Source organism: Prosopis cineraria, unplaced genomic scaffold (assembly GCF_029017545.1).
Source record: "Prosopis cineraria cultivar Desert tree isolate PC_DT_omini unplaced genomic scaffold, ASM2901754v1 PC9, whole genome shotgun sequence".
NCBI lineage: Eukaryota > Viridiplantae > Streptophyta > Magnoliopsida > Fabales > Fabaceae > Prosopis > Prosopis cineraria.
Genome location: NW_026555340.1, coordinates 27,287,187 through 27,313,789, shown reverse-complemented (window position 1 = coordinate 27,313,789; position 26,603 = coordinate 27,287,187). Strand labels below are relative to the sequence as shown.

Below are 26,603 nucleotides of genomic sequence, written 5' to 3'. Positions count from 1 at the left end.
TGTTGAGGTAAGTGGCCCAACTCTTATAATTTTTTTTTTGAATAAAAAAGGTGTTTACTTCATTGATTTTATTGTTTACTCTCTTACTTTCGCTCAACTTCAAGTTTTGGCTCAAAACAAACATCCTGGAAAAAGTGAAAAACTTGTCATAAGCTTCCAAAGAGGACCTGAGTTCGTACCAGTCACACTCCGTTGATCCATTTAATCCCTTTTGTTATCCTTATTATATCAAAGATTTGACGATATGTTTTGTCTTCTTTTGAAAATTTGAAAAATTATTTTCTAGTCTTACAAGTAGCTAAATAGAAGAGGAAAGAAGAAAATATCCCAGGGAAATACAATCAACGTCACCACACTAATAAATTATAATCATAATATTTGTCATCAACAAATGAATCAAAATAAAGAGACCAAATGTTCTTTTGGGCTTTGGCCTCTTCTTTTTACCGAGAAAAACAAATAGACTAAAATTTCTCAACACCAGATAGAAACCTCGAACGAAGTCAAAGAAACATGAACATAACTAAATGGGTAGATGCTATAAATTTTAAATTTAGATTGAATAGCGATATATTGAGATCGATACAAGAATTTCTACCATCTTGCACTAATGGCGATAGCTTTCTATCTGATTTCGAAGCAGTCAAATTTATCACTCGCCAAGTGTAGCTTTCAGAAACAGGATCTTCTGAAGAACAAAAAATCTCCAGATCCTACGTTGCTTCAGTTAGCTGTCTTCCAAGCCGAACTGGAAGACCCATCTCTGCCTTGAATATATACAATTGGCTAAAGGTTGAAAAATAATACAAAGCTAAGTTTTACATAAATAATACACAAAAAAAATCCCATTAAGAAATGCTCTCAGACTTCTCTTCAAACCGTTTGGATGCTTCAAAACGAGCCGTGAACCCTACGGTCGTGTGGCGTATCGATCTCGACCGGACCACATTACAGTACTCTGGATCATATACTTGGCCATCGTTACTGATCCATTGTATCATTTGATTATATGAGGGGGCAAACCGCATCTTTATGGAAGCACAGACGAAATATGGAATGAGGCAGGTAACAAGAACAAGCAAAGTGACGAGCCAGTAAGAAGGTGCAGGAGCACAAGCTTCAATGAAGACCTTATATGCAGTTGTGGATATGGTAGGATCCATGGCTCCATAAGCCAGAAGGAATATATACCAGAACAGAATGCTACCCCAGATGAAAATATGCTGTATAAAAGTGAAGTAATTGATAGATAATGCCATTTGGCAATTTACCACCCACACTACACAAGTGTACATGGTGGCGCCGAGGATTTCTAGCCCAACAACTTCGCCGGCTTTTCGGAAGGCTTGAGTCTCCAGTGCACTGATGCAGAAGAAGAATATCAGAGTAGCGCATACTGCCCCGTTGAATTGCCAGCCGAGTATTCTGGTCCAGCTGAACAGGATATTTTGCACACCTTCTTGGTATAACAATGGAAACTGTTTGATGTTCATAGAAGCAAGAGGTCATGAGAAGGAAACAACTTAATTAAAACTGAATGTCATCAAGCAATAAAGTGTATGGAGATCTACCTTGAGACATAATTCTGCTGAGACATCTTGATCAAACACTCCTAAGGCAATCACTGGAAGTGATGTGAAGAATACATTATACAGTGATAGAAACCAATCGTTGTAAGCTGGTTGTCCGGAGAATGATGCATATATCTCAAAGAAGAAGAGGGTGAAGCCAAAAGTAATGTTCTTGTAGAAGAAGTAACAGATCTACCAGACAGAAAAAAGACAAGCATGTCAGCAATAAAACAGATAAGGCAAAAGTTTGAGATGCCAACACTTGGTTATGATAATGAAGTTGAAAAGACAAGATCATTACCATGGACGAGATCCTTCTGTAACACCAATGTCCATGCACAAGAAGTAAGCGCTCTAAGAACCAAAATTGGGCAATGGCAATGTCACTCGACATAACGGCCTGAAATTTTAAGTGCAGCACAAAATTGAGGGTAGAGGTCATAAGGGTAAGGGAAAAAAACAAACTGAAAAACTGTAAGCTACGTAGGTAGTATTTCCAACTTGCCTGCATTCCTTCAACGCCACTGATACCAATTCCAATGTCAGCTTCCTGGAGCATTCCAACATCATTTGCCCCATCACCAATTGCTAGAGTTGTACAACCAGTTTTGGTCTTAACTAGCTTTGTGACCTGCATTTTTAAAAAATAATCAAGAAGTCTCGGTATAAAAAATTTTCCCATCACATGGTCAACAAAACCTCTAACTAACTGTTGCTTATAGAAGAAAGAATCAATGCATATATAAAGAAAGGGTGAATGCAGAAATGAGTTATTATGGAACGTACAAGTGCTTTCTGTTTCGGAGATGAACGACAGCATATGACAGAGGCACAGCCAATGGCAAGTTCAAGAAACAAGTCCTTTGCATCATCTTCTAATGCATAAGTGAGAGATTTCCCATCAATTATCAGAGCTAATGCTTCAGAATTTATATCTGATGTAGATAACGATGCCTTTCCCTCCTGTATCTGATGAAGAACACTTGCCTTAATTGCCTAAAGAATCAGCAAAATCTCATCAGGACATATCAAGCTACAAGGATGCCCACAAAATAGAATGTATAGTTGGCATAGATCCCTAACAATTTTAGTTATAGAATGAAAATGGCAATGTCCACGAGAATGAGAATGGAAATGGGAACAGGAATGAGATTTGATAGAATGAGATAAGTATGTTAGGCATGTCATGGAAAAAATGGACATTCGTGTTTGTTCCCAACGAGACCTTATATTAACTTCAATGCCAATAGACTTAATTAAATGCTTAGATTTAAAGGTCTACCTCAGCAGCAGCAGACTTATCCTCCAACTTCTCCAGTGATTTGATTTCTGGAGTTTCAGAGCTAATTATGATTTGTTTCATTCCTTGTCTTAGTAAACTACAAGCAAATCTGCAGCCGCAGGAGAAAAAGAAAGTCATGACATCATATTATTTGCGCATAGGATTTCAATAATCTAGATATTCTTTGAACTTACCCAATGTTGATTGCTGTCTCCATTTTATCACCAGTCAAAACCCAGATCTTAATTCCAGCCTGCGCTAGCTTGTCAATGCATTCCGGAACCTAACCAATAAATGCATAAAAGTTCGTAAGAGCATGACACGATAAACCAATCAAGAGCTCTTTCTCATTTTCAATTATTTGAACTCATAATTTTAGTAGGCACTGTAAGCACTTGCATGGAAAGAGTGACATCTTTTTACTAGTATTTGCAATACATCCTTGGTTTCTTCATTCTAGCTTCAGAAACAAAAAAAAAACAAAAAAAAACAAATAAGTAAATAAATTAATAAGCATACCCCGTGTTGAAGTTTGTCTTCAACAGCAGTAGCACCAAGAAGAATTAAATCCTTCTCAATCTTTTCTGCTATTTCTTCTACAATCTGCTCTCGATCAGCACTCACTATGTTCTTGGCCTCTGTGAATTCTTTATTAAATTGGTTGTACTCTTCCTCATCAAGTTCACGATATGCAAGTATCAACGTCCTCAGACCAGCATCAGCATACTCATTAATGTGCTCCTGAGTCTTCTCTTCAAACTCTCTTCCATCATTTGAAAGTCTTTCAAACATGACACTGCTCGATAGAGAACCAAAGACAAGCATGTTAATGTTTTGAGATTCTGAAACAAATTAAAAATGATACTCGTGTATCTACCCATATCATAGATAAAATTTGGACAAGAAAAGAGAAGAGACATAATTTCTCCCTTACAAACAGGCACAACTCTTAAGAACTAAATTTGGAAACTAATAGCTGGGAGTAGGTTATCTCTTAAAAACATGTGACCATGGATTAATCTTTAGCACATAAGTTTTAAGATATGTACAAGATTACAAACCTGTCAGCTCCTTTGCAAAATAGCAGTAGATTCCCGTCCTCATCTCTTACAATCACAGACATTCGCTTTCTTGCACTGCTAAACTCTAATACATTTAATAGTTTATAGGATCTGCCAACATGAAGATAGTCAATAAACATCTCAAGTTGAGTCAATAAACATCTCAAGTTTCATATGCAGGCCAAAAAAATTCCTTCATATACAATAACAAGAACCTAACCTTTCAACCTTCTGGCCAGATAGAGGATCGAGTTCACGCAGTAAAATGGTTGTCTGTGTTCTTTCAAAGAACTCAAACCCAAGTTCTCTGGCAGCAATCACAAATGCTGCTTCGTCTGGTGATTCAGCTTCATACGAAACATCACCAGTTTCTTCATTGACTTCAGGTATTGCAGTATGGCATACAGCTAGTGATCTTAAGAAGTTTTGGATTACTTTTGCATGAGGCTCATTGACCCAATTCCCACTCATGATCCTTTCATCTAGAAAGTTAAACCCTTTAACAGGTGGCTTTGCTTCAGCAATCTCTGCAACATTGTCATCTTCTATCGACACTTGTTCTAGAGGTGACCCTTTCCTCCTTGCCAGAGCTCTCTCAACATCTGTAACTCCTTGTCCATAAGTAACCCCGGCAATGGAACATTTGATAAATTCCATGGAATTACAAGTCAAAGTTCCTGTTTTATCAGAAAGTATGGTATCAACTTGGCCAAGTTCTTCATTCAAATTTGAGGTACGAGCATGTGCTGGCTTGTCCGCTTCCTCATAATACATGTGCAAGTCTTGGTTGATGAAAAAGCTCTGAAGAACTTTCACAATTTCTATTGACACGTAGAGGGAAATGGGAATGAAGTAACCATACAACATAAGGAAAGTCAAGAAATGCAACATCGCTGCAATTGCTGCCCTCTTTGGATCATAAAAAATTGTGGTCTCATCTGGTCTAAGGTACCATCTTGTCATTTTACCATTTTGAAGGTCTTCACTTGTATAAATCCCAAAGAAAACAGATCCAATAAAAGCAATCACGAATAATAAACAGAATAAGAAGTAGACAATTTTATCCATGCGTCTCTCAATGTTGCTTCTCTTTGAAGGAGGCTCTGTTGAGTTCTGCATAACCTTTGTGTCATGACCTGTAAAGATTACCACGCCATAAATAAAATCCGTGTTCCTCAGCTTCGAGTCCCTAAGCAGTAGCTGCTGAGGTGTAAGAGGATACTGTTGACCCCCCAGCTCCATAGTGCCAATAAATGTGTACAAATTTGCATTTGGATCTTCACATGCGATAGTGGCCTTGAAATCTTGAAAGCTAGGGTCTTCTTGCAGCTTTGAAGTTTCTTCCAATGCTTGTTTCAGTTTAAGGTTTGTTTCTCCATCAAGATTCGTGGTCTCCACATAGCAAATTGCATCATCGTAGCTTGATGAAAGTAAGATGAGATCAGCTGGAAAGAATTCATCTTTCTCCACCTTTACCACGTCTCCAACTTTTAGATCCCTCCATTTAGTAGATTCAAAATCTCCTCCACGATGTACTTTAACCTTTCTGTTATTCATCTCAATATCCTGATGCAATCATAAAAATAAATTATCTGACCTAAGAATTATCAGGAGCGACATAAATAAGAAAATTGAAATTCAACATGTGATACCACCAACCAAGCCTTCTATAACCTTTCTGTCAAAAACAGCAAGAAATTGCAGTTGCCAACATGCATATTGTCTCTGTGCATGTTTCTGTGTGTATGTGTTGGAAATAAACAATTACTATAGCGACAAACTGAACAAATGGCTATATTTCATAACTTTTTTTCCCGCCACCACTACGAAATTGGGCTGTTTAAGGAAAATGACACCACAATAAAAATATGCTAGTGGGAAAATCTGATATAACATCATAGAACATTACCTGCTTCTTCCTCCTCCAATCCTCAATAATCTCTTTTGCCATTGTAAGAGCAACCACAAACGTAAGAGGAAAAACGGAGCTGAAAGGGGAATTGTAAGGAGAGACAGGGAAGAAGGCCAGGATTGCACATAAGAGGAAAAAGAAATTGGCAACTCTTCTGAATTGCTCAAACAATGACTTAGGAAGAAACGAAACCAGAGTGTATTTCGTTGTTCTGACGTAGTTATCACCATAATTGATAAGACTCTCCTCAGCTCGTTCTGGGTCGTTGCAATATACTATTCTCGAAAACCCAGGTCCTCCAATCAGCGAATGCTCCCCATTAAACGACGCTTTCCCGCATGAGAAAGCATGGATTCTGCTTAAGTTATGCCTCTTTCTTCCACGACCAGCCATTTTTCAACTGCTTCAGCTCAAAAAGTTTTGAACTTTATCTGCTTCAGCTTTTTTTAAATGCCCTGTAAACACTCAACAATCCTCAAAACTAGACAGAAACAGAGCACATTTTCTTTTAAAATCCCAAACGTAGCAATGCCCCAGAATGATATACACAGAAAAGGGTAGCTTTTGAACCCAAGCCACGAGATTGAAGTGAGAATATGTCTGTCTTTTGACTTTGAAGGTTGAAAGGTAGAGGAAGGCAAGAGAGAAGCAGAGAAGAGAGGTGGCGGTGACTCTTTTGTGTAGTACTCATCTTTCGTTCTTTCATTGGGTTAGAAGCCACAATGTGAGCTGAGCGGTTTTCCAGTTTGACTTGTAGCTAAGAAAATAGTTTTAGAACGTGCACATGGCCAATGGGTCATTCGTCCTAATTCAGCAACTTGGACTCCAGAGGGCTCAAACTCAACTACCTGAATAAAAGATCCCTAAACAGCTATTTCACATTGGAATTGGCATGAAGTGAACAACAATGAACCATAGTGACAATAATGATCCTCCGCTTCTTGGCAATAAAGTCTTCTAGAAGGTTTGCAGATGAAAATTAATAAAATAATCTAAAGTTCCCTGAAAAATAGGTAGAAAAAATAGAGTCGAGATTTTTTTATTTAATTTCTTTTGTCGAAGATCCTGAATTTTATAAAATAAGTAATGCAATGGTTATGTCGCTAATCAATATCATAAATATCTATTGTAAAATCCGTCGATTCTATTGTAAATGAACAGTTATTTCAACAATAATTTTTTTCATTAATTTTGGTGAACCCTACACATATATTATTTCAACAGTTGTTTTGGTGTTGAGTCTGTTTATTTTAAGACACAAATCTCGTATTCAAAACATTTTACCTTTTTTTACCGCACTTTCTCATTTCTTAACTCTGTCAATTATTTTTCACCCCGCTCGTTGAATAAAAAGTGGAGTTTAATTAGATAAAGCTTTAAAAAAAAGACAAGGTTAGTGTGAGGAAGAAGTAAGAGGCTAAGCATGCACGTGGCATAGTCAAAGATGGATCTTCACAGTTCATCATTTTTTTTTTTTGAAAAAAAAAAACAGAGAGAGAGATGGATCTTCAGATGCATTAATTATTATTCTATATTATTAAGAATATGTCTGGTCTAGTCCCCACTCCTGACTCATTTTCGAAGGGGGAGTCGTTTCAGAATATCAGACAACAATAAAATAAAATATCCTCTTCGTTTTTTTAACGTAATTTTTCCAATATAATTTGTTTATTCGTTGGGATCTCCCACAAATTCATTTAAAAGGTATCAAATCCGTTTTATCTGATACAATCTCTATCGCGATGTCCTCTTCAAGTTTTACTTTAACAAAGCTGAGTTCAACTTACGGTGAAATGAAGGTTCGAAGTGCACAAACATCAGTTGGCCCACTAACTGTGATGGCCAAGGTGAAGATATAGCCGATCGCCTGAGATATTTATGATATATAACAAAAATCAACAGAGTTGGGACACTACCTGATTATACTATTATTATAAGTAGTGGGAGGTGAGAACAAATGGAAGAGTAACAAAATGACATTATATTTTATCAAAATATTAAAACTTAAGTTTATAAATCTTTCTCTTTCATTATACACTAGTTATTAAATTTAATTTCTATCTAATACGAAAATTTTATATCAACTTAACTTCATTCACATTTTATCATCCTAACCATTATCAAGATTTTATTTGGTAAATATATGCCCATTTTTTCATGCAGCCCTAGGAGGACATCATATACGAAAGAGTTGTAGTGAAGATCATGTATAAAATTATCGAATATTTTTTATTCGAATAATCCATTAATCTTCACAACAGTATATTATTCTTGAATTTTATCAAAAAAAGTATATTATTCTTGAAATATTACACGCGCGTGCATGTTTGTGACTTGTGAGAGTCCAGTTGTTGTTATACACAGGGAATTGGTCGTCATTTTCAATATGACAAGGTTAATTAGGCGTCCGGCCCCGGCACACCCAAACAAATATTGTCCATTTGCAAAAAAAAAGGCGTTGTAATCAGAGAATCTCTCGTTTATTTTTTTTTTATAATTTTGGATTTTGATAATTGTTGTCTGTGAGATAATAATGTGAAGAGGATACACAAAAGTGCAGGAGGCATGTAAAATAATAAAATATTGGATCTAAACCGAGTCACGTGTTTTATACGGTAACTAAAATGGTAATTACCAAAATGTTTGAGTTACAAACAGTAAGTCATCAATGATACTCGAAATATGTTTATCCGTTTTGAGAATAGATATTTAGTATTTTCAGTTAATTAAAGAGGTGATCATATTATATGTGAGAGTGAGACTCGTCTTATAGAGTGGTAAAATACTAAAGTGAACTTGAGTTTCTCACGAAATAAGTTGACGATACAATCATTAATTTTCACAATTTTATTAAATTTTATTTTTAATTTTTATAATTATTTTTTAATATTTTTAATCTTCATATATAATTTCAACAAGATTGAATGATATTTATTTGTTATAATAGAGATTGAAAAAAACTATAAAAACTAAAAATAAAATCTAATAAAACTATAACAACCAATAATTATATTTTCCTATGAAATTAATGTATTTTAACCCTTGTACTGCAACAGGGATAGTATAATTCAAGAAATAAATACGAAGCTTGCATGTGCCTCTTAATTGATGTCCTTCAAGCCAGTCTCCGTACATGGTTCCTACTTATGATCTGCACTTTCATGGGGCATCCAATGATGGTTGTTTGGCATATGTACATCCAAATAGTCAAGTAAGCAAGGTAAGTGTTCTTTTTAATCTTATTTATAAATTTTTTTATTAACTTTATTAATACTAATATAATAAAAATATAAAAAATAAAATATATGAAATTACAAACATAACTCTCAAAAAGTAAATAAATTATATAATATTATTTTTTTATTTTTTTATACTTTTTAAAAATAATTTAGACATTTCATTTAAAATAAAACATCACTATCAATCTAAATGACTTATTTATTTTATTTAAAAATAATTTGAACCTGTCATATGACAAAATTTATAATATTCATTAAATTAAGAGTTTGGAGGATTTTGTTGTGACAAAAATTAGAAAATATTGAATCCAAATTCATCTAAATTTTTTAGAGAGCATCACGTGATAAATGTGTATCATATTTCTAACCTAAAATTCTAAACTTTATTAAATAGTTTAAAATTTCCATGCTTCTTCTACATTGACAAAATCTTTACCCATAATTGGTATAAAATCTTCCTTCATTTCCCATGACATTGGGCAACGTATGAAGGAAAAATAATACAATAATATAAATTCATTCATAAATAATATATAATATAAACACAAATATTATAATATAAAAATTATACTTCCTTTATTTTAAATTATAAGATACTTTTAAATAAAATTTTTATATTAATAAATCTCATTAAATACACTTAATAATTTTATTTTTCAAAACAAAAATATAAATTTTAAAAAGTTTTCAATTTTTAGCGAGAAATGGGACAAACGTACACTACATGTCTCTATTTATGAGATTTGGATTCAATGTTTTCTAATTTGTAGCAAGGTTTTCCAAACCTTTAATTTAGCGGACAGCATGGATTTTGCCATTTTGGTATAGGCACCCAATGCTTGTAGTTGCTATGGGTATGGGATCCAAATATGCTTTAAAAATAATTTGGTATTGTTTTTAATATGGATGAGATATTTCTTAACTTCTCATGCTTATTGTGGGGATTGGACTAGGCAGGTGTCTTAAATTTTCCTACTTAATGAGTGTCTTACGTGATATTATAGACAATGTTTAATTTAATCAAACAACCATTATATATGTGTGTGCGCGCACGCGCCGCATGAAATGTAAATAGAACGTCGGATCATATTTTTACCTCTTATTGTACCCTGTACCATTGTTTTGAGAATTAGATCGGACAGTTAGATTAGTTGGATCATCAACCGGAGCCACTAACAATGGTTTAGATCAAAAAGTCCTTTTTTTTTAGTTGAATTGGGTTGGATTACCATTGAGATGAAAATTGAAATTGAATAGGAATCGTTTTCAAAAAAAAAAAAACTAGATGGTTCTAAATATAAAATAAAAAAGACTACTTTAAAAAAATAAAAATTAGATACTATTGAAAGCCAACTTTATTTCTAAACTCATGACACTTGCACAATATGATTTGTGACCCTTTTTTAGAAGATGTTGAAAATTATAAATGCAAATATAAATACTTTTGAATTTGCTCTTACCTCACTTAACCATGATCTATTTATACTTAATAAATTATAAAATTATAATTTATAATACTATTAATTTATATTCACGTTATGTTAATTTACTAACAAATAGACATTGGATTTATTTCTCATATATATACATAATATGTGTAATATTATTTTCAATTTAATTTTTTTAATTATTATGTTATCAGTTGGACTGTTGGTCTAATCGATGAGACATAAAAATCGAGTCCCATTGTCTTTTTTGGTTTAATATCTGGTTTGATTTTTAAAATATTGCCCAATACTAATACACTTTAATTCAATGATTTAAATGATTGTAGAGAAATAATTAAAATGCATTTTCATATAACTGTCTTTGATGAGCATAAATTTTCAAATGTTAATTAAATTCTATGACTGCAATGTAACAGTCACTAGTTGAGGGAGGACTTGACACTCATATCCCAGATACTTAATACTGAATGGTAACATTATCATTAAAAAAAAAAAAACTCATGAAGTTTCTTTTGTTCTTTTCTGTCATCGTTCGATTGACTGATACTCCAATAAATAAAACACGAACAACGCGGAGATCATATTTCTTTTTTCAACCCTTTCCCCCTCCCTGCACCTAAATTGTCACGTCTTGCGGCACTCTCTTTGTTTTTGTCGAACACCTCCTTATTTTATATATGCAAACAAAACCCAAAAAAAAAAATTCTTAAACATTTGCTTTTCGTTTCCATATTTAATTTTCGTCACATAAAATAAGGAAGAAGGGATGGAAAAGGGGAAGAGAATATCGTCACAGATGACGCCAAAGGCTTTAGGAGAGTAATTAATTTACGAATTAAAATGTAAACTCAGGTGCCTAAGAGCATGATAATTGGCTACTGGTAACAAGCCAATAACCACACCAAATAGATACTGTCCAGAATCCAATATTAGCATATTATAGAATATAATTTATATTTATATAATATTTCTTGCATTGTATGCTTATATACTTAATATAATTTTATCTAATTAAATCAAAATATGTGCATTTTGTTTTGTTAATAATATTAACAATAAAAATTTATTGTAGAATAAATAAAATATTTAGACACACATGTTTTTATTTAATTGGAAACACGCACCTTATATAAATAAGGTTGAGTATATAAATTTTATAAGATATTTTTTGAGAAATTAGATATTAAAAAATATAAGATATTTTTAGTATTTTAAGGTATAATTATTGCTTTTTTTTTTTCAAAAGTGCTTCTAATGAATAAATCACTTTATATTTATTTTAGAGTAAAACACTCTATTAAATGAGGATATATATGAAAAAAATAGTGTTGGTTTAAAGACAAGTAACTACTTTATTTGGAGATAAAATTTAATTAAAAATACCTTATATTTTTTAACAAAAGAAATACATACTATGCTATAAACATGAATAAATTGGCATCCTTTAAAATTTAGATTAAGTAATACCATAGACTTTAACCTTATTTATTATGTAAATTATTCCCTCAACTTTTAAAATGGTATAATCTAACTTCTGCCACTAATAAAAAATTAAATTTAATTGTTAGTTAACTAGAAAATGATAAAAAAAACATCAAAATTATAGAAAATAACTTAAAAATACAATAAAAGATCAAAAAATTATGGACAACAACAACAAAAAAAAACAAGAAAATTTAGTCCTTTTTTATAATTTTTAAAGTCATTTTCTGATTAACTAATAGTTAAAGTTAACTTCTAAACAGTAGGAATTATATTGCACTGTTTTAAAAGTTAAAGAAATAAATTACACAATAAACAAGTTCAGGATTTATGATGCTACCGGACATATTAAAAATTGATGGAACAATTTGCATAATAAATGAATTTAAGATTTATAATACTACAAGACCTAAAGTTTAGAAGACAATTTATTCATTTATCCTATAAACAATGCTCTCTTCAAAAGTTAGACCTGAGGAACAAGGCAACTGAACAAGTCTACTTCCTCACATGGGACGTGGGAGGACATGGGGAAGGAGAGAACAGTGGAGATCGGTCTATTTCATGAGGCGGCCGTGCATTCAGCTTTAAGCAAGCAGGAAAGCGGTTAACAGCACCAGAGCATCGCAAGGTGGGAAAAATGACATTTGAGTTTCAAAGAATTGATTCAATGATGGTTAAGTTAAAAAATAAAAAAAAATTTTAAAAATAAATTATAAACACCAATCAGAGTTACAAAAGAAATCTGAATTAAAATATGAGAAATACATTTAAAATTTAAATACTTTATTTATAATTGAAATTTCTGAAATTATAATTATCTAAATCAATATTTGCACCTCTTTTTTTTTTTTTAAAAAATCTTGTCAAAAATTTAAACTGTCATTAATTTAATCTTTTAGAACCTTATTCTTCCTCACAAAATCTAATAACACAATCAATGCAATCATTGCGCTGATGCATCAGCAAAGAGAAGGATGCGCATGTCATCAGCAAAGGGAAGGAGAAATGAAAGAATGGGATGATTGCAATGTTCGCGTGTAGCCCCTGATATTAATGTAAAACATGAGCTAGATTGCATGGATCTTCATGGTTCTAGTAGGTTGTAGACGGGTTTTGGGATTTTCCCTACTTCTAGGGGGGGGGGGGGAATCTAACACCATCGAAAATAGAAATAATCCTCTACTTTCTTCAGTATACGTGTCAAAACAAAGCAGACACGCTAAGCAGTGGCAATCTGAAACATAATTAAAACAATCCTCTACTTGAATTACAACAAGCTAGCTTGAATCCTGATCTTTGTATAGAATTTGAGAAATGAGCTGTACGAACTAGTGAATAACGTATATTAAGATTTTATTTCAAAATAAAGGACTTGCCTCTCCTTCACTCCCTCCGCTTCTTCTCTCTTTTGGCATCTGCATGGTCCTTCTCCTTTCTGTGACGAGAAGATCTACTTGGAGAGTCTCGTCTTCGACGGTCGTGGTGTTTTGAGTGCTTTCTACTTCTACTCTTTTCTCGAGAAGACCCTTTGTTTCTCCCATTGGACCTTGAACAATAAGGATCTCCATTATCATCACCAGACGAATCACTTCCTGAATCACGCCTCCTATGTCGATGATGCTTGGCATGTTTTCTGTCCCTTTCCTCTCCAGATGATAAACTGCTATAATCTTGATGTCGGGTTGAAGCTGTTTTAATTTTCCTTCCACCATCTTTCTCCCCGATGAACTTATTTGACTTGCTGTCAGCGATACCCGCTCCCTTGGTTTTGATGCTACCACTCTCATGCCTGGTGCGTTTTCTGCTCCTTTCCTCTTCAGATGACGAACCGCTACCATAATCGTGGCGGGGAGTTCGAGGTGTTTTGACTTTTCTGTCATCATCCATCTCCCTATCGAACTTACTTGACATGCCGTCAGCAGTACTAGTTCCCTTGGCTTTACTGCTGCCACTTCCAAGAACATTTCCATAAATGAGGTCACTTTCTGATATGCCAGCAGTATCGTCCTGGGCATGCATCAAACGTTGGTTTAAGGAGACTTCCCCGTTAGTTCTATTTGGGATGTCATTTCTTGCATTTTCCTTAGCAGTTTCATTCTGAGGGGCAGGATTTCTGAATTTTGGTGCAGGATAAGGCATGTCAGGAGGAACCTCAAGCCCCAGTTCTTTACCCAAAGATTCCAGGAAGTCACCAGCAATCAAACGGCTTAATGCTGTATTAGCAACTTCAGCTTTTTTCTCTTGGTTATGCTCCTTGATGACATTAGATTCTTCGCCTTCATCATCTGAATCGTCAGAGAAAATAGCCTGCAGGTGTATAAAAATGTTATCAACAGAGAGTTAGGCACAGATAGCTTGTGCATGAATATCATCATATAAATCCGTCAGCGGATAATGATAATCTTCAGATTAGGTACTCTGGGACACAAAAATAATAGGAATGATGAAGTTAATAAAAGCTTTCACTAGGGTGCAAATGACAGTGGTCACAGAAAATAGAGATTGGGATCTTTTGAAGTTCTAGAGAATTTGGCACAGTGAATTTCAGAGCGCGAAAGAGAATTAAATTGATGGGGGGCCTGCATGCACGAAATAAGGGGCGCTTAAGGACTATGTCTCATCTTTTGTCTTTTTACCTATGAAAGTTACGGTTCAAATATCTCTAAAAGTGGCGGATCCCAATCCACAGCAAAGACATCTCTCTGATCTGAAACAATACGAGACTGCAACAAATGAAAAGGGCTTATTGATAATTATGACAAGGATCTCTTTTCATTCAGGAAAACGGTTTAAGGCAAATGGGAAGGTATTGAATTAGATTGTAGTGTTCTAATCTATGAAATGCTGGGGGGTAATTGAATGCTTTTGGAGGTTATAACCTACAGATTATGCTTTTGATGTTTTCCCTCTTTAATATTCTCATATCTTTCTCATATTCTCTTTATTTTTGTCGACTGTTTCATCAGTTCCATATCTGGAATGCTATCCTAATTGATGAGAATTTGACCTTAAAGGGTAGGAATGCATGCGGAACAAGGAACCACTAACGCCCTAGGAAAGCCAGCAGAATGTAATGTGTCTGTATTGATACCTACCAGATGAAATATGTACGACTAATTAACCAATACCTTGTAAAGATCAACTGGCCTTTCAACATTTTCAACTTCTACATCCACCTCAGCTTCATTCCCGGCAACTTTGTTTGTTGCATTGTCATTGCCAAATTGAGGCGCATGTGAGATGTTTTTCTTTGTGCTAGCTGGTTCTTCAATCCTCGCATCTTTGACTGAATCTGATGTAAAGATCAATGAATCTATCCTACTTCTAATCCGCGGAGCCGGAGGAGGCTGCAAAGGACATAATACGTCTGATATAAAATTTTAACAGAAAAAATCTTTGCCACTTTCCTCATGGCTATCATAATAAATTCATTTCAGTCAATGAGTGAGAAGTTGGCTCAAACCACTAATTAACAAATCCTCATCAACCATACAAGAAGTGAAAATCATACATCCTATATTAAGCAAGTAAACAACTTTAAAAAAAAAAAAGAAAGAAAGAAATGCAGCAGGCTACTTGAAATACCTTCCCTATGTAAGGATCAATGAGATCAAAGCGCTTGCAGAGAAGGGGAGAAGGACGCCATTGAAACTCTTCCCTATTGGGGTAAATTTTCTTTGCTAAGGAATCTTCAGTTTGCAAATCTTTCTTTGGCTGTTTGCAAAGGGTATGTCAAACAACTTAAATACAAAGCTACATGGAAAGAAACAGCAGAAAAATCAGCTTATCTATACCTCTACTCCACCAGAAGTAAATTGCAAGGTGCCAGCTGGGGCAAAATCCATAGAAGATGGATTGAACAGCTTGCTTCCTTTGCCACATTTTCCCTTTTCTATTGCCTCTGCTGCAGCCTCAAAATCTAGTCTCTCTCTAGCACGAGCAGCTTCTGACATATTACCAGCTAAGCTAGAACTAGTAGAACGTAATCCCCCTTCATACTTCTCCTTCAGAAACCGCTCAAATCTTTCTTGCTTCGCAGGGTCATCTTTGAAAGGCTTCTCAAACTCTGGTAACTTACTCTGTCAAAAAGGAAGGAAGAAAGATCAGCAAGGGCCTAGATATACCCTTGTTAAGATTCCTAGGAAATGACAATAGGTTTTGCCAAAGAAATTAAATCAGTGTTAGATATCAACCGAAGCCACATACTTGTCAGCCAGCCCAAGTACATGAAGCAAAATACAGATGATCTCTAATTGAGAGTTCAACACAAAGAGACTGTAACTTACAAATGATGCAGGCTTAGTGAATGTATCTGTGAGATTAAACTGGAGATGAACATCAGAAGCTACAGGTGGGGTTGGATCTTGGAAGCTTCTTTCTAAAGGCTTTTCCCCCAAGATCTGCCCTCGGTTCTCAGCAGTCAGCCTCTGCACACCTGCAGCTGAATGCATTCTCCCATCAAATGGCTGCTTAATTTGATGATTGCGTTTCTGACGTGCCTCCCAAAGTTTTCTTGCATAATAGTCATGGCCAGTTCCTCCCGAAAGAAAGTTGAACAATGGATTTGACTGATTCTTTTCTCTAGATAGATCCTCAAATAATTTACCACATCGAGCAACCAAATTTGCAACCCCTTCAACTAATATCTTCAAATTGCCATCCTCAGGAGGAGGAACCTCAAGTGGAGGAACATCATAGTGCTTGTGGTCAATCTCCAGAGGTCCAGAAAATGTGTGGTGGGGTACAAAATCCTTGGGAATCACAGGAACTTCAAATCTAAAAAATCAATTAATAACTTCATTTTAAAGGTTGAATGATGGATGAAAAAGGAAGAGAAAGATAGTCAATTGGAAAACCTTAATTCCCAAAGGCAATCACCACAATGTTTTAAATTAGATCTAAGATCCCTTACCTCCAAACATTACAATCAACTAAAAAAAGTGTACTAGACATCTCGAGTAATTGAATGCAACAACAAATCTCATCCCACTAGGTGAGATCGGCTATATAGATTGTATGATGCCATCATGCTCTATTATTTACCAAACTTTTAAAAACTTTGTTGACTAAGAGGTTTCAGTCAATAACTTCCAAAAGTGTTCTCTTTGGCCAAAGGCAATCATCACAATGTTTTAACTTGGATCTTACCTCCAAACATTACAATCAACTAAAAACAGTGCACTAGACATCTCGAGTAATTGAATGCAACAACAACAGCAAGCCTTATCCCACTAGGTGGAGTCAGTTATATGAATTGTACGATGCCATTATGCTCTATCATTTATTATTGTTAACTAAGAGGTCTTGGTTAACAACTTCCAAAAGTGTTCTTCTTTCCTTCCTTTACTCCTTTTAACAGAGCTCAAAGTTATCCTTTTTACTCTCCTCACTAGTGCCTCCCATAGTCTTCTTTGTACATATCTAAACCATCTCAAATGATTTGCTATCATTTTTCTCTCAATAGGTGCTATGCCCACTTTTTCCGTATGTGCTCATTTCAGATTTTATCTTTACGTGTATGCACAGCCATCTCAACGATCTTATCTTTGCTACTCCAACTTCATACTCTTGTTGTCCTATTAAAGCCCAACATTCATTACTACATAACATAATTGCTCTTATAACAGTTCGGTAAAACTTCCATTTAAGTTTACTAGGTACTTTACGATCGCAAATAACTTTTTTAGCCTTTCTCCAATTAAACCACCCAGCTTATATTTTATGTGTAATATTCTCATCAATTTCCGCATCTCGTTGAATAATAACTCCCAAATATCAAAACTTTTTCACTTGATGTATAATCTAATCTTCTAATTTCACTTCCAAACTGATACTGAATGACCTCTAATCAAAATTATAATGCAAATATTCCGTCTTGCTCCAACTCATGTACCATTAAAAAGAATTTAAAATCATCATTGTAATTTCACAATAAATTGCTTCTACTCACCTTTCCATTTGATAGTCTGCATTGGATGCAACCCTAAAGCCAGGCAGATTACTCTGGTTCTTTTGGTTAACCTTTTTCTTGTTCTCCAAATTTGAAGGTTCCTCAACTTCATGAACAAAAGTATCTTCATATTCATGCCCTAAAAAAAAAAAAAAATCACTAAGTTATAGAAAATTTAACATTTCTATTAATGTGAAATATGCAAATTAATGATGAAATCATTGCATAATTATTGGATGCACACCTCAATTGTCTGATAATGAAGGCATCCAATTTTTCAACAGCTGTATTATACTCAGTTGCTGACTTGTTTAGTGAATGGAGAGATATAGACTTATATCAGAGATTTGGCACAGAAAAAAAATCTCTTAAGCTCAATTACTAAAGGGCAACATTAATGTGATATCAGATTATTTTGAGGTTTCGTTATGCTTTTTCTCAATCTGGAGCATATAGAAGGTTTTCTTTAGCAGAAACTCAATGAAATGGGGGAAGATTTATTGTACTAGATTCAAGTTTCACTTCTTATTTTTAAATTGATGGAAGCTTCACTCATCTTCTCAACCGTATCTATAAGAAAAATTTATCCTTTGATAAATAAATAAAAAAAAGTGCAAAGACACACAAACACATCCATGATGGAAAAAAACTCAAGCAATAAGCATTATCTTTAACAAGGGAGAACTGAAAGTGCATTTGATTAGGTTTCTCACTAGGAAGTGCAATTTCAATTATAATACATCCATGATGGAAAAAACTCAAGCATCACCCCCAAGTTTTATCAATTATAATATGACATGACAGAGTCAAACTACAAACCAGCATAAACATCCACATCCTCATCATCAAGTTCTTCAAGTGCTCCAATTCCAAAGCCAGAGGCAACCTTTCCTGCTGATGAATTGAAACTAGAAGTTAATACAAAATAGGACAAGATCAAATGACAAGATACGCACCACTAATAAGAATATATTTAGGATCAAGTTCTTACACTTCAAACCAAAAAGACTATCTTTCATGGAAAAACCTTTGCTATACCCAGATCCACTTTTGCTAGATGTGCGTAATCTTTTTTTCTCTGGAGAAAAAGAAAGAATACATAAAATCTCAAGTCCTAGCAATCAGACCACAGGCTCCATAAATAGATCAAGAAAGAGCATACCCCTAAATTCAGGAGCATGCTTATAAGGATCAAAACCTAAACCATAAAGGTCTTGCTTTGGGTTGAGTATGTAAACCTGGGAAAAAGAAGAAAAGATAAAATCTGAATGTCTGTCATGAATGAAAGTAAAAATGTCAGATAAAATTTGAGATAACAGGTAAGTTTTAATAAAAAGCAAAAGGATTGAATTAATCTGTGCCCAAGGTAATGAGAAAATCAGATTATTTTTACCTTCAGCATACACAACAAAAATCTTCATGCTTAGGGAGAGGCTTGAAACAAATATGAAAAGATCATGTTGCAGTTATGCCAATCTTGCCAAGATACATTCCTTGAATACACAAATTATGACACACAAGCCTTCAAGGGTGTTCTTGGCCTTCAGATTATTTATCTTACGTTAATAATTTCTTCAAGGGTTTGTCTCTGTCAGATATGCAGAGCGTTTGGGCAGCTTCGTTGCAATTTCAAGATACTGGGTCTTTGCTTATCTCCCTCAACAAGGATATATTATCCTCCTCTTTTATGTCTTACCTTCTATGAACAAAAAATTATCCTTTCACACCCTAATGGCAGTTTGGTACAGAGAAGTGTTTTTTATGGACGTAGAAGTGGAAGCGGGGTATAAAAGTATGTTTGGCATACAAATGGAAATGAGATTAAAATTTTATTTAATATTGTATTTATATTTTGAAAAGACCAAAATACCCCCAATTTTTATTTTTAAAGCCCCATTGAACCACAAGCACCTGAAGCGACTATCATGGAAGAATCACCATTGGAGAAAAGAACCATAGTCCACAAGAAAAATTGAGGAAGATGATTACAATACTCAATCAACAAAGCATTCAAACACAATAATAAAAATCAGATTTCATAAAACCAGATCTGAAAATCATGGAACATATTCAAACACAAATTTGCTACCTGGAGGAAAGGATGGAGATCTACAACCCATATTTGAGTGAATGCTAAAGAGAACAAGAGCAAGATCCATAAGTAGGAGAAGAATCCAAAGAAATTGATGACAATTATCTCGTGCTTTTGAACACACATTCAAACATGGCCTGCTTTAGAAGAACCCATATTTGTGAATATTTGAACGTTTATGATGAGCACGAGAGTAAGGTGGAAGAGAAGAAAGAAGAGGAGGGATCGGAGAAGAAGCACAACCAAACAGAGATTCTCGGATCTGAAACCCAAATGGTGATTCCTCCATATTTATGCAATCCAGATCTGCATTGCAACCCAGAATCATAGCCATAGTCACTGTTGGAGATTCATCGCCGATGTTGTTGCCAGAGGACCATCGTTGGCGGAGGTGGAGGATCAGTAAGTGTAGGCAAGGACATGGAAGAGGGAAGGAGAAGCTAGGGGTAAAGGAGTCTATCCAGGAAATGGAACCCAATTCCATTAGGTGACATGGAACTCACTTCCATCAATTTTGATGGAACTGAGTTGTACTGAGAACTCGCTGCCAACGTACCAAACTAACAAAAATATCTGTTCCACATCTACTTCCACTTCTCTCCCTCCAATTCCTTGCTACCAAATGAGCCATAAGGTTAAATATAGTTTATAAAGTCAAGAAATTCTCCACAACATTCATAGGACACCCAACCAGGAAAACCAAGCAAACATTCCCTTTTACAATGAAGATTGAGGACTGACTTTAACTTTTCATGTTAGATCTAGGTGCATGTTTAACTACATTTCTAGGTTGGTCAAAATAATGCCAGACAACTTAGATTAAATTGGGTAAGATGTTATTAGAAGATTATCATATATTGGACAAAGGGACCAGAGGTCCTAATAAAACAACCCCCCCAAAAAAAAAAACTTCTACCATGCAATAATAAATAAATTGTTTCTATAAGATTTGCCACAAAAAAAGAGAGAGACATCATATTGTAAAGAAGAGAAAGTACAAAATGTCGAGGATAAGATATCCTCTAGTCAGAAAAATCAAGGAGAAAAAATGAGCAAAACATTTAAAGTTTGTGAGGGAAGATTTCTCACCGGTGTGAGTTTAGAAGATGAAATATCATCATTTACAGTCTCCTCAAGAGAATTATGTATATCATCCTTCAAAGGCTCAGAATCAGTAGTTTGCACTTCTGGATCATCCATACTAAATGCTATAAAAGCTCTCCGGGCTTGCCTTCTAGCGTCTGAACAGAGGGTAACTAAATTATTTGAGACACATCTCAAGAAACCTCCCACCTGGACAGAAATGTAACTAGTGCAGACCAAAACGAGGTAAAACCTATATTTGATGAAAATAATTTCTTAACCCAAAAATAAAACAAAATGATCAACTAGTTTGATGCTAGGAAATCCGATATAAGATAAAAATACTTTCTTCATCCAAAAATAAAATCAAAAGGAAACTGGTTGGGGCTTCAAGTCTGTTGACACTAGGATAATTTTTTTTAATTACTTTTAGTGTTATTTAGAGAGTTCCTTTTCACGTTAGGAAGATAACATCATACTTGACTAGGCTTTGTTCACTCCCCAGTCCCCATAAACTTTGTATATCGAATCAGCTAAGAGCAGCCACCTCCCATCATCCCTCCAATCTGTTCCAGAACTAATTAAATATAGACCAACTGAAGTTTTAAGTGGATGCTGACAAACACCATAACAAAATTTAAAATAAGATTGAGCTTTATACAAGAAAACAATTTCTTTTTACAAAAAAATTATCTCCAGAATGTCCATCAAGGCCAAACCTGTAAAGGAGAATCAGTACTACACAAGGGTGCACTTTAGAAAACAAAAGATAACAGAAGGGGGGCAAAGAAGCTATGGAACTCTTGAACGCTGTAATTTAGACAGCAACTTAAAGAATTCACCTAAGAGCCCTTAATGCCAAATAATGTAAGAGCCAGATCCAACCAGAGAGAGGGAAAATTCATCATAAGAAGACACAATAAGTCACTATAACATAAGAACAAAAATAATCCTGAAAGAATAAAAAATTTTGAGCAACAAAACATCAAAGCTCACAACCGTCTGATTTAGTACATGCAATTATTTGAATATCCGTTTACCCTTCAGAAAAAATATAGTGAAAGAATGGAGAAGACATTAAAAAAAGATACAAAACAGAGAAATAAACCAATGTACTAACTACTATATATAGATTTATTTGACTATTTCTGATATTAGTTTTCATTTGCAATATTATAATTTTCCCTTAACTCATATGCATTTGCTAGATTTACTTCAAGTTAATTTATACTTAAAGCGGCAACCCCACTGAAAATATAGACCTCAAATCTATCTATATAATGAAAAGTATGAGTTTCAGCAAATTAAAAATTTTAACATGTGACACCCGATCACAATGTGATTAAAGAGAGGGGAAATAATCCGACGATGCAAATGCTATATGATCCTATGATTTAACTGTGAAGAGGATGAGCCAAGATAAGAAAATTGGTCTATTGCCAGAACAGTACTACACCTTTCATGATAGAAAGACGTGCTTATAAAGTATTAGAGCATGAGCCAAATATGACTAGTAAAAAAAGTAGGTTCATTCTAGTTAAGACTAGTAAATTTCTTAATCAAAGGAGAAGTTCATCCTGGAGAAGCAGCCAATTTATATTTGATTAATTTGTGTCAGCAGGCTAGCCAGATATCCAAGCAAACGCAAGAAAAAAAATTGAAGAATGATTCTAGAAAAGTATACCATGGAGTGCACTTGAATGTGAATCCTTAATTGATCGACCACGTCGCCATCCCATCTTCAAGAGCAATTTTACCCCTAATAAAATATAATATGAGAGATCAAAGAGATAAAGCATTTTTACAGAAGAAACTACTCAGATTTACATTACTAAATCAAGTCAGTGGAACAGACCAACAGACTCTGTGGCTGGAAGAACCAATTCATCAGGGGCTGGTCCAGGAATAATTGATGGCCTACAATGAATAGTAAAAAAAATAAACAAGTTCCAAAGAATTGTCACAATGGTTGGAAAAGGTAAACAAAGAGACAGAACTAATATAATTCACAACTGTTATAAGAACCAATGTTACAGTATCATATTCAAACAGATGTAAAGATACAAAGAGAATGTAGCCATTCAAGGAGGAATAATATTAAACTACTGCAAGGAAACAGTCAAATGCATTGCAATGTGAAGCCTCTAAAATTTATCAGAACACATCACCAAATCCAATGGTAATCAAGCCACAAGTTCAAACATAATACTCATTGCAACTAAGCTGAGAAATTATATTAGAATGTGAAACTTTTTGTTTAAATCTTCCAGAACCAAGAAAAACAATGAGTAAAAATTAGCATTTAATTATCTAGTGAGTGACCACTATTTGGATCAAAACTTGAAAGTGAAAAAATTATAAGCACTATGCTTTATTATCCTTTTATTTCCCTCTCTGTCTTTAGGTGAAAAATTTTATTAAAAAAATGAATAAAATACAGGAGTTGCATATCCTCTACTCAAAAGAAAACAAAGAAAGAAAGAAACCAGTTTTTATCACTGTAGTGAAGCTCTCCAAACCCTTTAGATGTTTGTTGGCAGAATTTCCCCCAAAAAGAAAAATCATCACGGAACTAAAGGAAATTAAACAGTTGTAAGTAGTTGATGGCACCATTATGTACAAGTGTAAAGCATAATGTACATTTCTCAAAGAAGCAAACATGTTTTAATTCCAGTTTTGTAAGTATAATATACCAATGGATTTTTTTTCTTCCCAAGAAAAAAACAATATGTAAATAAGTCCATTGACATATGAATACAAAAGTTCAATAATAATTGCCAAAAAAAAACCTCTTTTGCTGTTCCTTCTCAGCCTGTTTATGAGCAATTTCAGCAGCAGTGAAACCAAATGTGTCGAACTGCGAAGATGTCCCCAAAAAACGACCTTCCAATTCCTATAAAACATATGAAGGGTGGGTTAAATTAAAAGGAATGACAAGATAGAGATTAAAACCACCAATCAAACAAATGCACTCCCTAGTTGACTGCATATGTTACACTCACATGTTAGGGGCCATTCAGTACATAGAATGAATTAGGATGGAAAAAATGGAATAGAAAAATTAATTTTGCATATTGATTGTTTGAAACGTCCTTTGTGCTCCAAAATAAAAGCTAATAATAGAACATGACAAATACTATTACATGCTGAAAACAAAGATATGATACATATTATATATCTTGTTTTTATCTGCAATGAAAAAGGAATGCTTTTCCGCCAATCATACCAAATATCCCCAAAATAGTTAGGTGCATCATATTGCCAACGGTCAGCACAAAATTTAGTTCAAGATTCATCTAGACAAGACACAAAAGAATAAGCATTGCTCAATCCTTAAAGCCCCATAATACACTCAATAAAGCATACATCACAACAAAAAAGTGAAAAACACTGGAAACGGCATACTACTAGATGCATATAGAAATGCACCAATATTTCAATATCAATCAATAAGTAAAACATGATCAAGTCATTACTTGAGCGATGTACCTGGTAGGTCCCGATGCAATCATCAATATCAATATAATATATAAAAGTAGAATCGCTGAGTATTGTTATTGTGGTGTTCATTTATTATTTATTGATGTGAATGCTGATTTCTTTTCTAATATCTTGTGATTTTATAAAAAAAGAAAAAAATTGAATCTTTGTGCATTTGCACAGGAGTTAAGGCTAGTTCTTTTCATAGGTAAGCCCAAATATTTAACTGGGCCTCACTAAACAACATCAAATTGATAGATTAAAATTTTCATATGTTTGGTATCACTTAACTACATACATCGATTCAACATGAATACAATTGGAGCATAATGAAACATGACGCATGAGCAACGTTGATATTCATATATGCCCACTAATACTGACATAAAATTATTCAAAACCATACCTCTTTTTCATCATCATCCAGGAAATTCAATATACTCTGCTGTTTGACCTCCGCTCTGTTCTTCCTAGACGATGTAAAGGACTGAGGGGCCCACCCTACACATTCATCCAAGAGGTTGAAACTTGAAACCCATAATTTACTTGCGAAATTTCAAATAAATAAGGGAAGCACTCTAAGGTCATTATGAATTATACCTTCCTTAGAGCCCACTGTATTATAGTAACCAGCAGAAAACCCTCCTGTAAATGCTCCATGGAATCTCCTCCTCCCTTCTTCATCTCTGACCTGGAGATGGTGAGATTAAAATTTTAATTGAAGTTGGGCTACAAGTGGACATTATATAAGTCGTGCCAAAATATTAGCTGATGAGAATTCCAACCCCATAATATATGCGAAGGAACTAAACAACATTGATCCTGTGCAAAAGTAAAAACCGGAAACATCTGTAAGTGTAGCTAGCATATACACTTTGCACCGCATTCAAACAGCAAGGTATGGTTGAATATTTCATGCAATCTACGCCGCGGCAACTCAAGCCAACTTCATACAAAGTGACGTAGCTATGGGAAATCATACGCATACGCATATACTGATCATTCGTTCAATCGATACAGTCGCAAATCATGAGTTAAGGTCATTCAGGATTATCCTGCCAAACTACCTTGGTATTAAGGTATCACATTACAATCGGAGACACATCCATAGCACATTTTCGCCAATTTCCAGAAGGCCCACCAAGAGAATGAGAGTTTTCAATTGAATTCTACTGCACGTTTCAGGGAATTCAAAGAATCCAAGTGGTATAATAGAATCAGAGTAGCTAATCATAGTGGAACCAGTAAACCATACCTCTTGCTTCCAAACCGGAAGGGTTCGCAAGTGACCGGAAGCCTCAGCAACGGCCTTCTTCTTACGGCTAGTAATATCTTCCTCGCGTTCTATTGGCGTTCCATAAAATACATAATCATCATCTTCCGATTCCATTTAAAACCTTCTCGTATCGGTGCAAATTGTGATTAGAGTGTTATGTTCGTGATTGAGGGAAATGATTTATGAAATTTGAAAATTGCTTTGGTATTGGGAAATCGAATGAATTGACGCAGACTGCAGAGCAACGATGGACGAGTGTAGAATGGGAAGGAAGGGAAGAAGGGGGCAAACCGAGCGGTGATAAGATAACATGCCGCGGACGTTTCAAGCTGAATGCTTGAATTCACAAATCCGCAGATCCCAGACTGGCAGACACAGTGCATACCCTCCCTCTTTTTTCTTTTTTCTTTTTTCTCTCTCCTTTTTTTTTTTTTAACATGAAAGGGTAGGGGACTTTCTTAATTTAATTTGATAAGATAATTACTTTTATATAAATAAATTTTATATTATAGAAATATATAAAGTATATTAACTAAAAATTAATAATACAGCTATAAATAATTTTGGTCAAAAAAATACAGATATAAATAATTACTAATCATGATATAATATATTTTTTTCGGTGAGAAGTAAATCCTTTCAAGTTTCAATCAAATTGTCATCTGTTTAATTCAAGTTGTTAATATGTTACTAATTATTACTATTACTAATACTAATTTATTAC

General features: G+C 34.4%; 2 protein-coding genes across 2 annotated transcripts; both read right to left on the bottom strand.

Moving 5' to 3' along the window:
* Positions 1 to 514: 514 nt before the first annotated feature.
* On the bottom strand, positions 515 to 6,552 carry LOC129320857 (putative phospholipid-transporting ATPase 9). The gene is made up of 11 exons (XM_054966510.1): positions 5,824 to 6,552; positions 4,135 to 5,480; positions 3,915 to 4,025; positions 3,373 to 3,649; positions 3,048 to 3,136; positions 2,854 to 2,962; positions 2,358 to 2,567; positions 2,077 to 2,202; positions 1,873 to 1,971; positions 1,572 to 1,763; positions 515 to 1,478 (listed from the first exon to the last, which is right to left on the bottom strand). Exons 1-11 carry the CDS (start codon positions 6,217 to 6,219, stop codon positions 849 to 851), a joined length of 3,585 nt encoding a protein of 1,194 aa, XP_054822485.1. The 5' UTR covers positions 6,220 to 6,552; the 3' UTR covers positions 515 to 848.
* Positions 6,553 to 13,160: 6,608 nt separating this feature from the next.
* Positions 13,161 to 26,245, bottom strand: LOC129320020 (G patch domain-containing protein TGH). The gene is made up of 16 exons (XM_054965147.1): positions 25,859 to 26,245; positions 25,204 to 25,294; positions 25,010 to 25,104; positions 23,913 to 24,016; positions 22,979 to 23,040; positions 22,808 to 22,882; positions 21,130 to 21,281; positions 19,111 to 19,186; positions 18,940 to 19,026; positions 18,768 to 18,842; positions 17,949 to 18,087; positions 16,285 to 16,774; positions 15,793 to 16,077; positions 15,584 to 15,712; positions 15,127 to 15,345; positions 13,161 to 14,305 (listed from the first exon to the last, which is right to left on the bottom strand). Exons 1-16 carry the CDS (start codon positions 25,991 to 25,993, stop codon positions 13,382 to 13,384), a joined length of 3,138 nt encoding a protein of 1,045 aa, XP_054821122.1. The 5' UTR covers positions 25,994 to 26,245; the 3' UTR covers positions 13,161 to 13,381.
* Positions 26,246 to 26,603: the final 358 nt, after the last annotated feature.

Bases quoted from the DNA above. Each gene is read 5' to 3' on its own strand.
- LOC129320857 (XM_054966510.1), bottom strand. From the start codon at position 6,219: ATGGCTGGTCGTGGAAGAAAGAGGCATAACTTAAGCAGAATCCATGCT. The intron at 4,026-4,134 runs GTTAGGTTCTTG...TCATGTTGGCAG, and splicing joins TCTGGCCAGAAGGTTGAAAG to ATCCTATAAACTATTAAATG. The intron at 2,568-2,853 runs GTAGACCTTTAA...CTGATTCTTTAG, and splicing joins ATAAGTCTGCTGCTGCTGAG to GCAATTAAGGCAAGTGTTCT.
- LOC129320020 (XM_054965147.1), bottom strand. From the start codon at position 25,993: ATGGAATCGGAAGATGATGATTATGTATTTTATGGAACGCCAATAGAA. The intron at 16,775-17,948 runs GTGAGTAGAAGC...TTGATTTTTTAG, and splicing joins GCAGACTATCAAATGGAAAG to ATTTGAAGTTCCTGTGATTC. The intron at 15,346-15,583 runs GTATTTCAAGTA...TGTCCTTTGCAG, and splicing joins TTGATCCTTACATAGGGAAG to CCTCCTCCGGCTCCGCGGAT.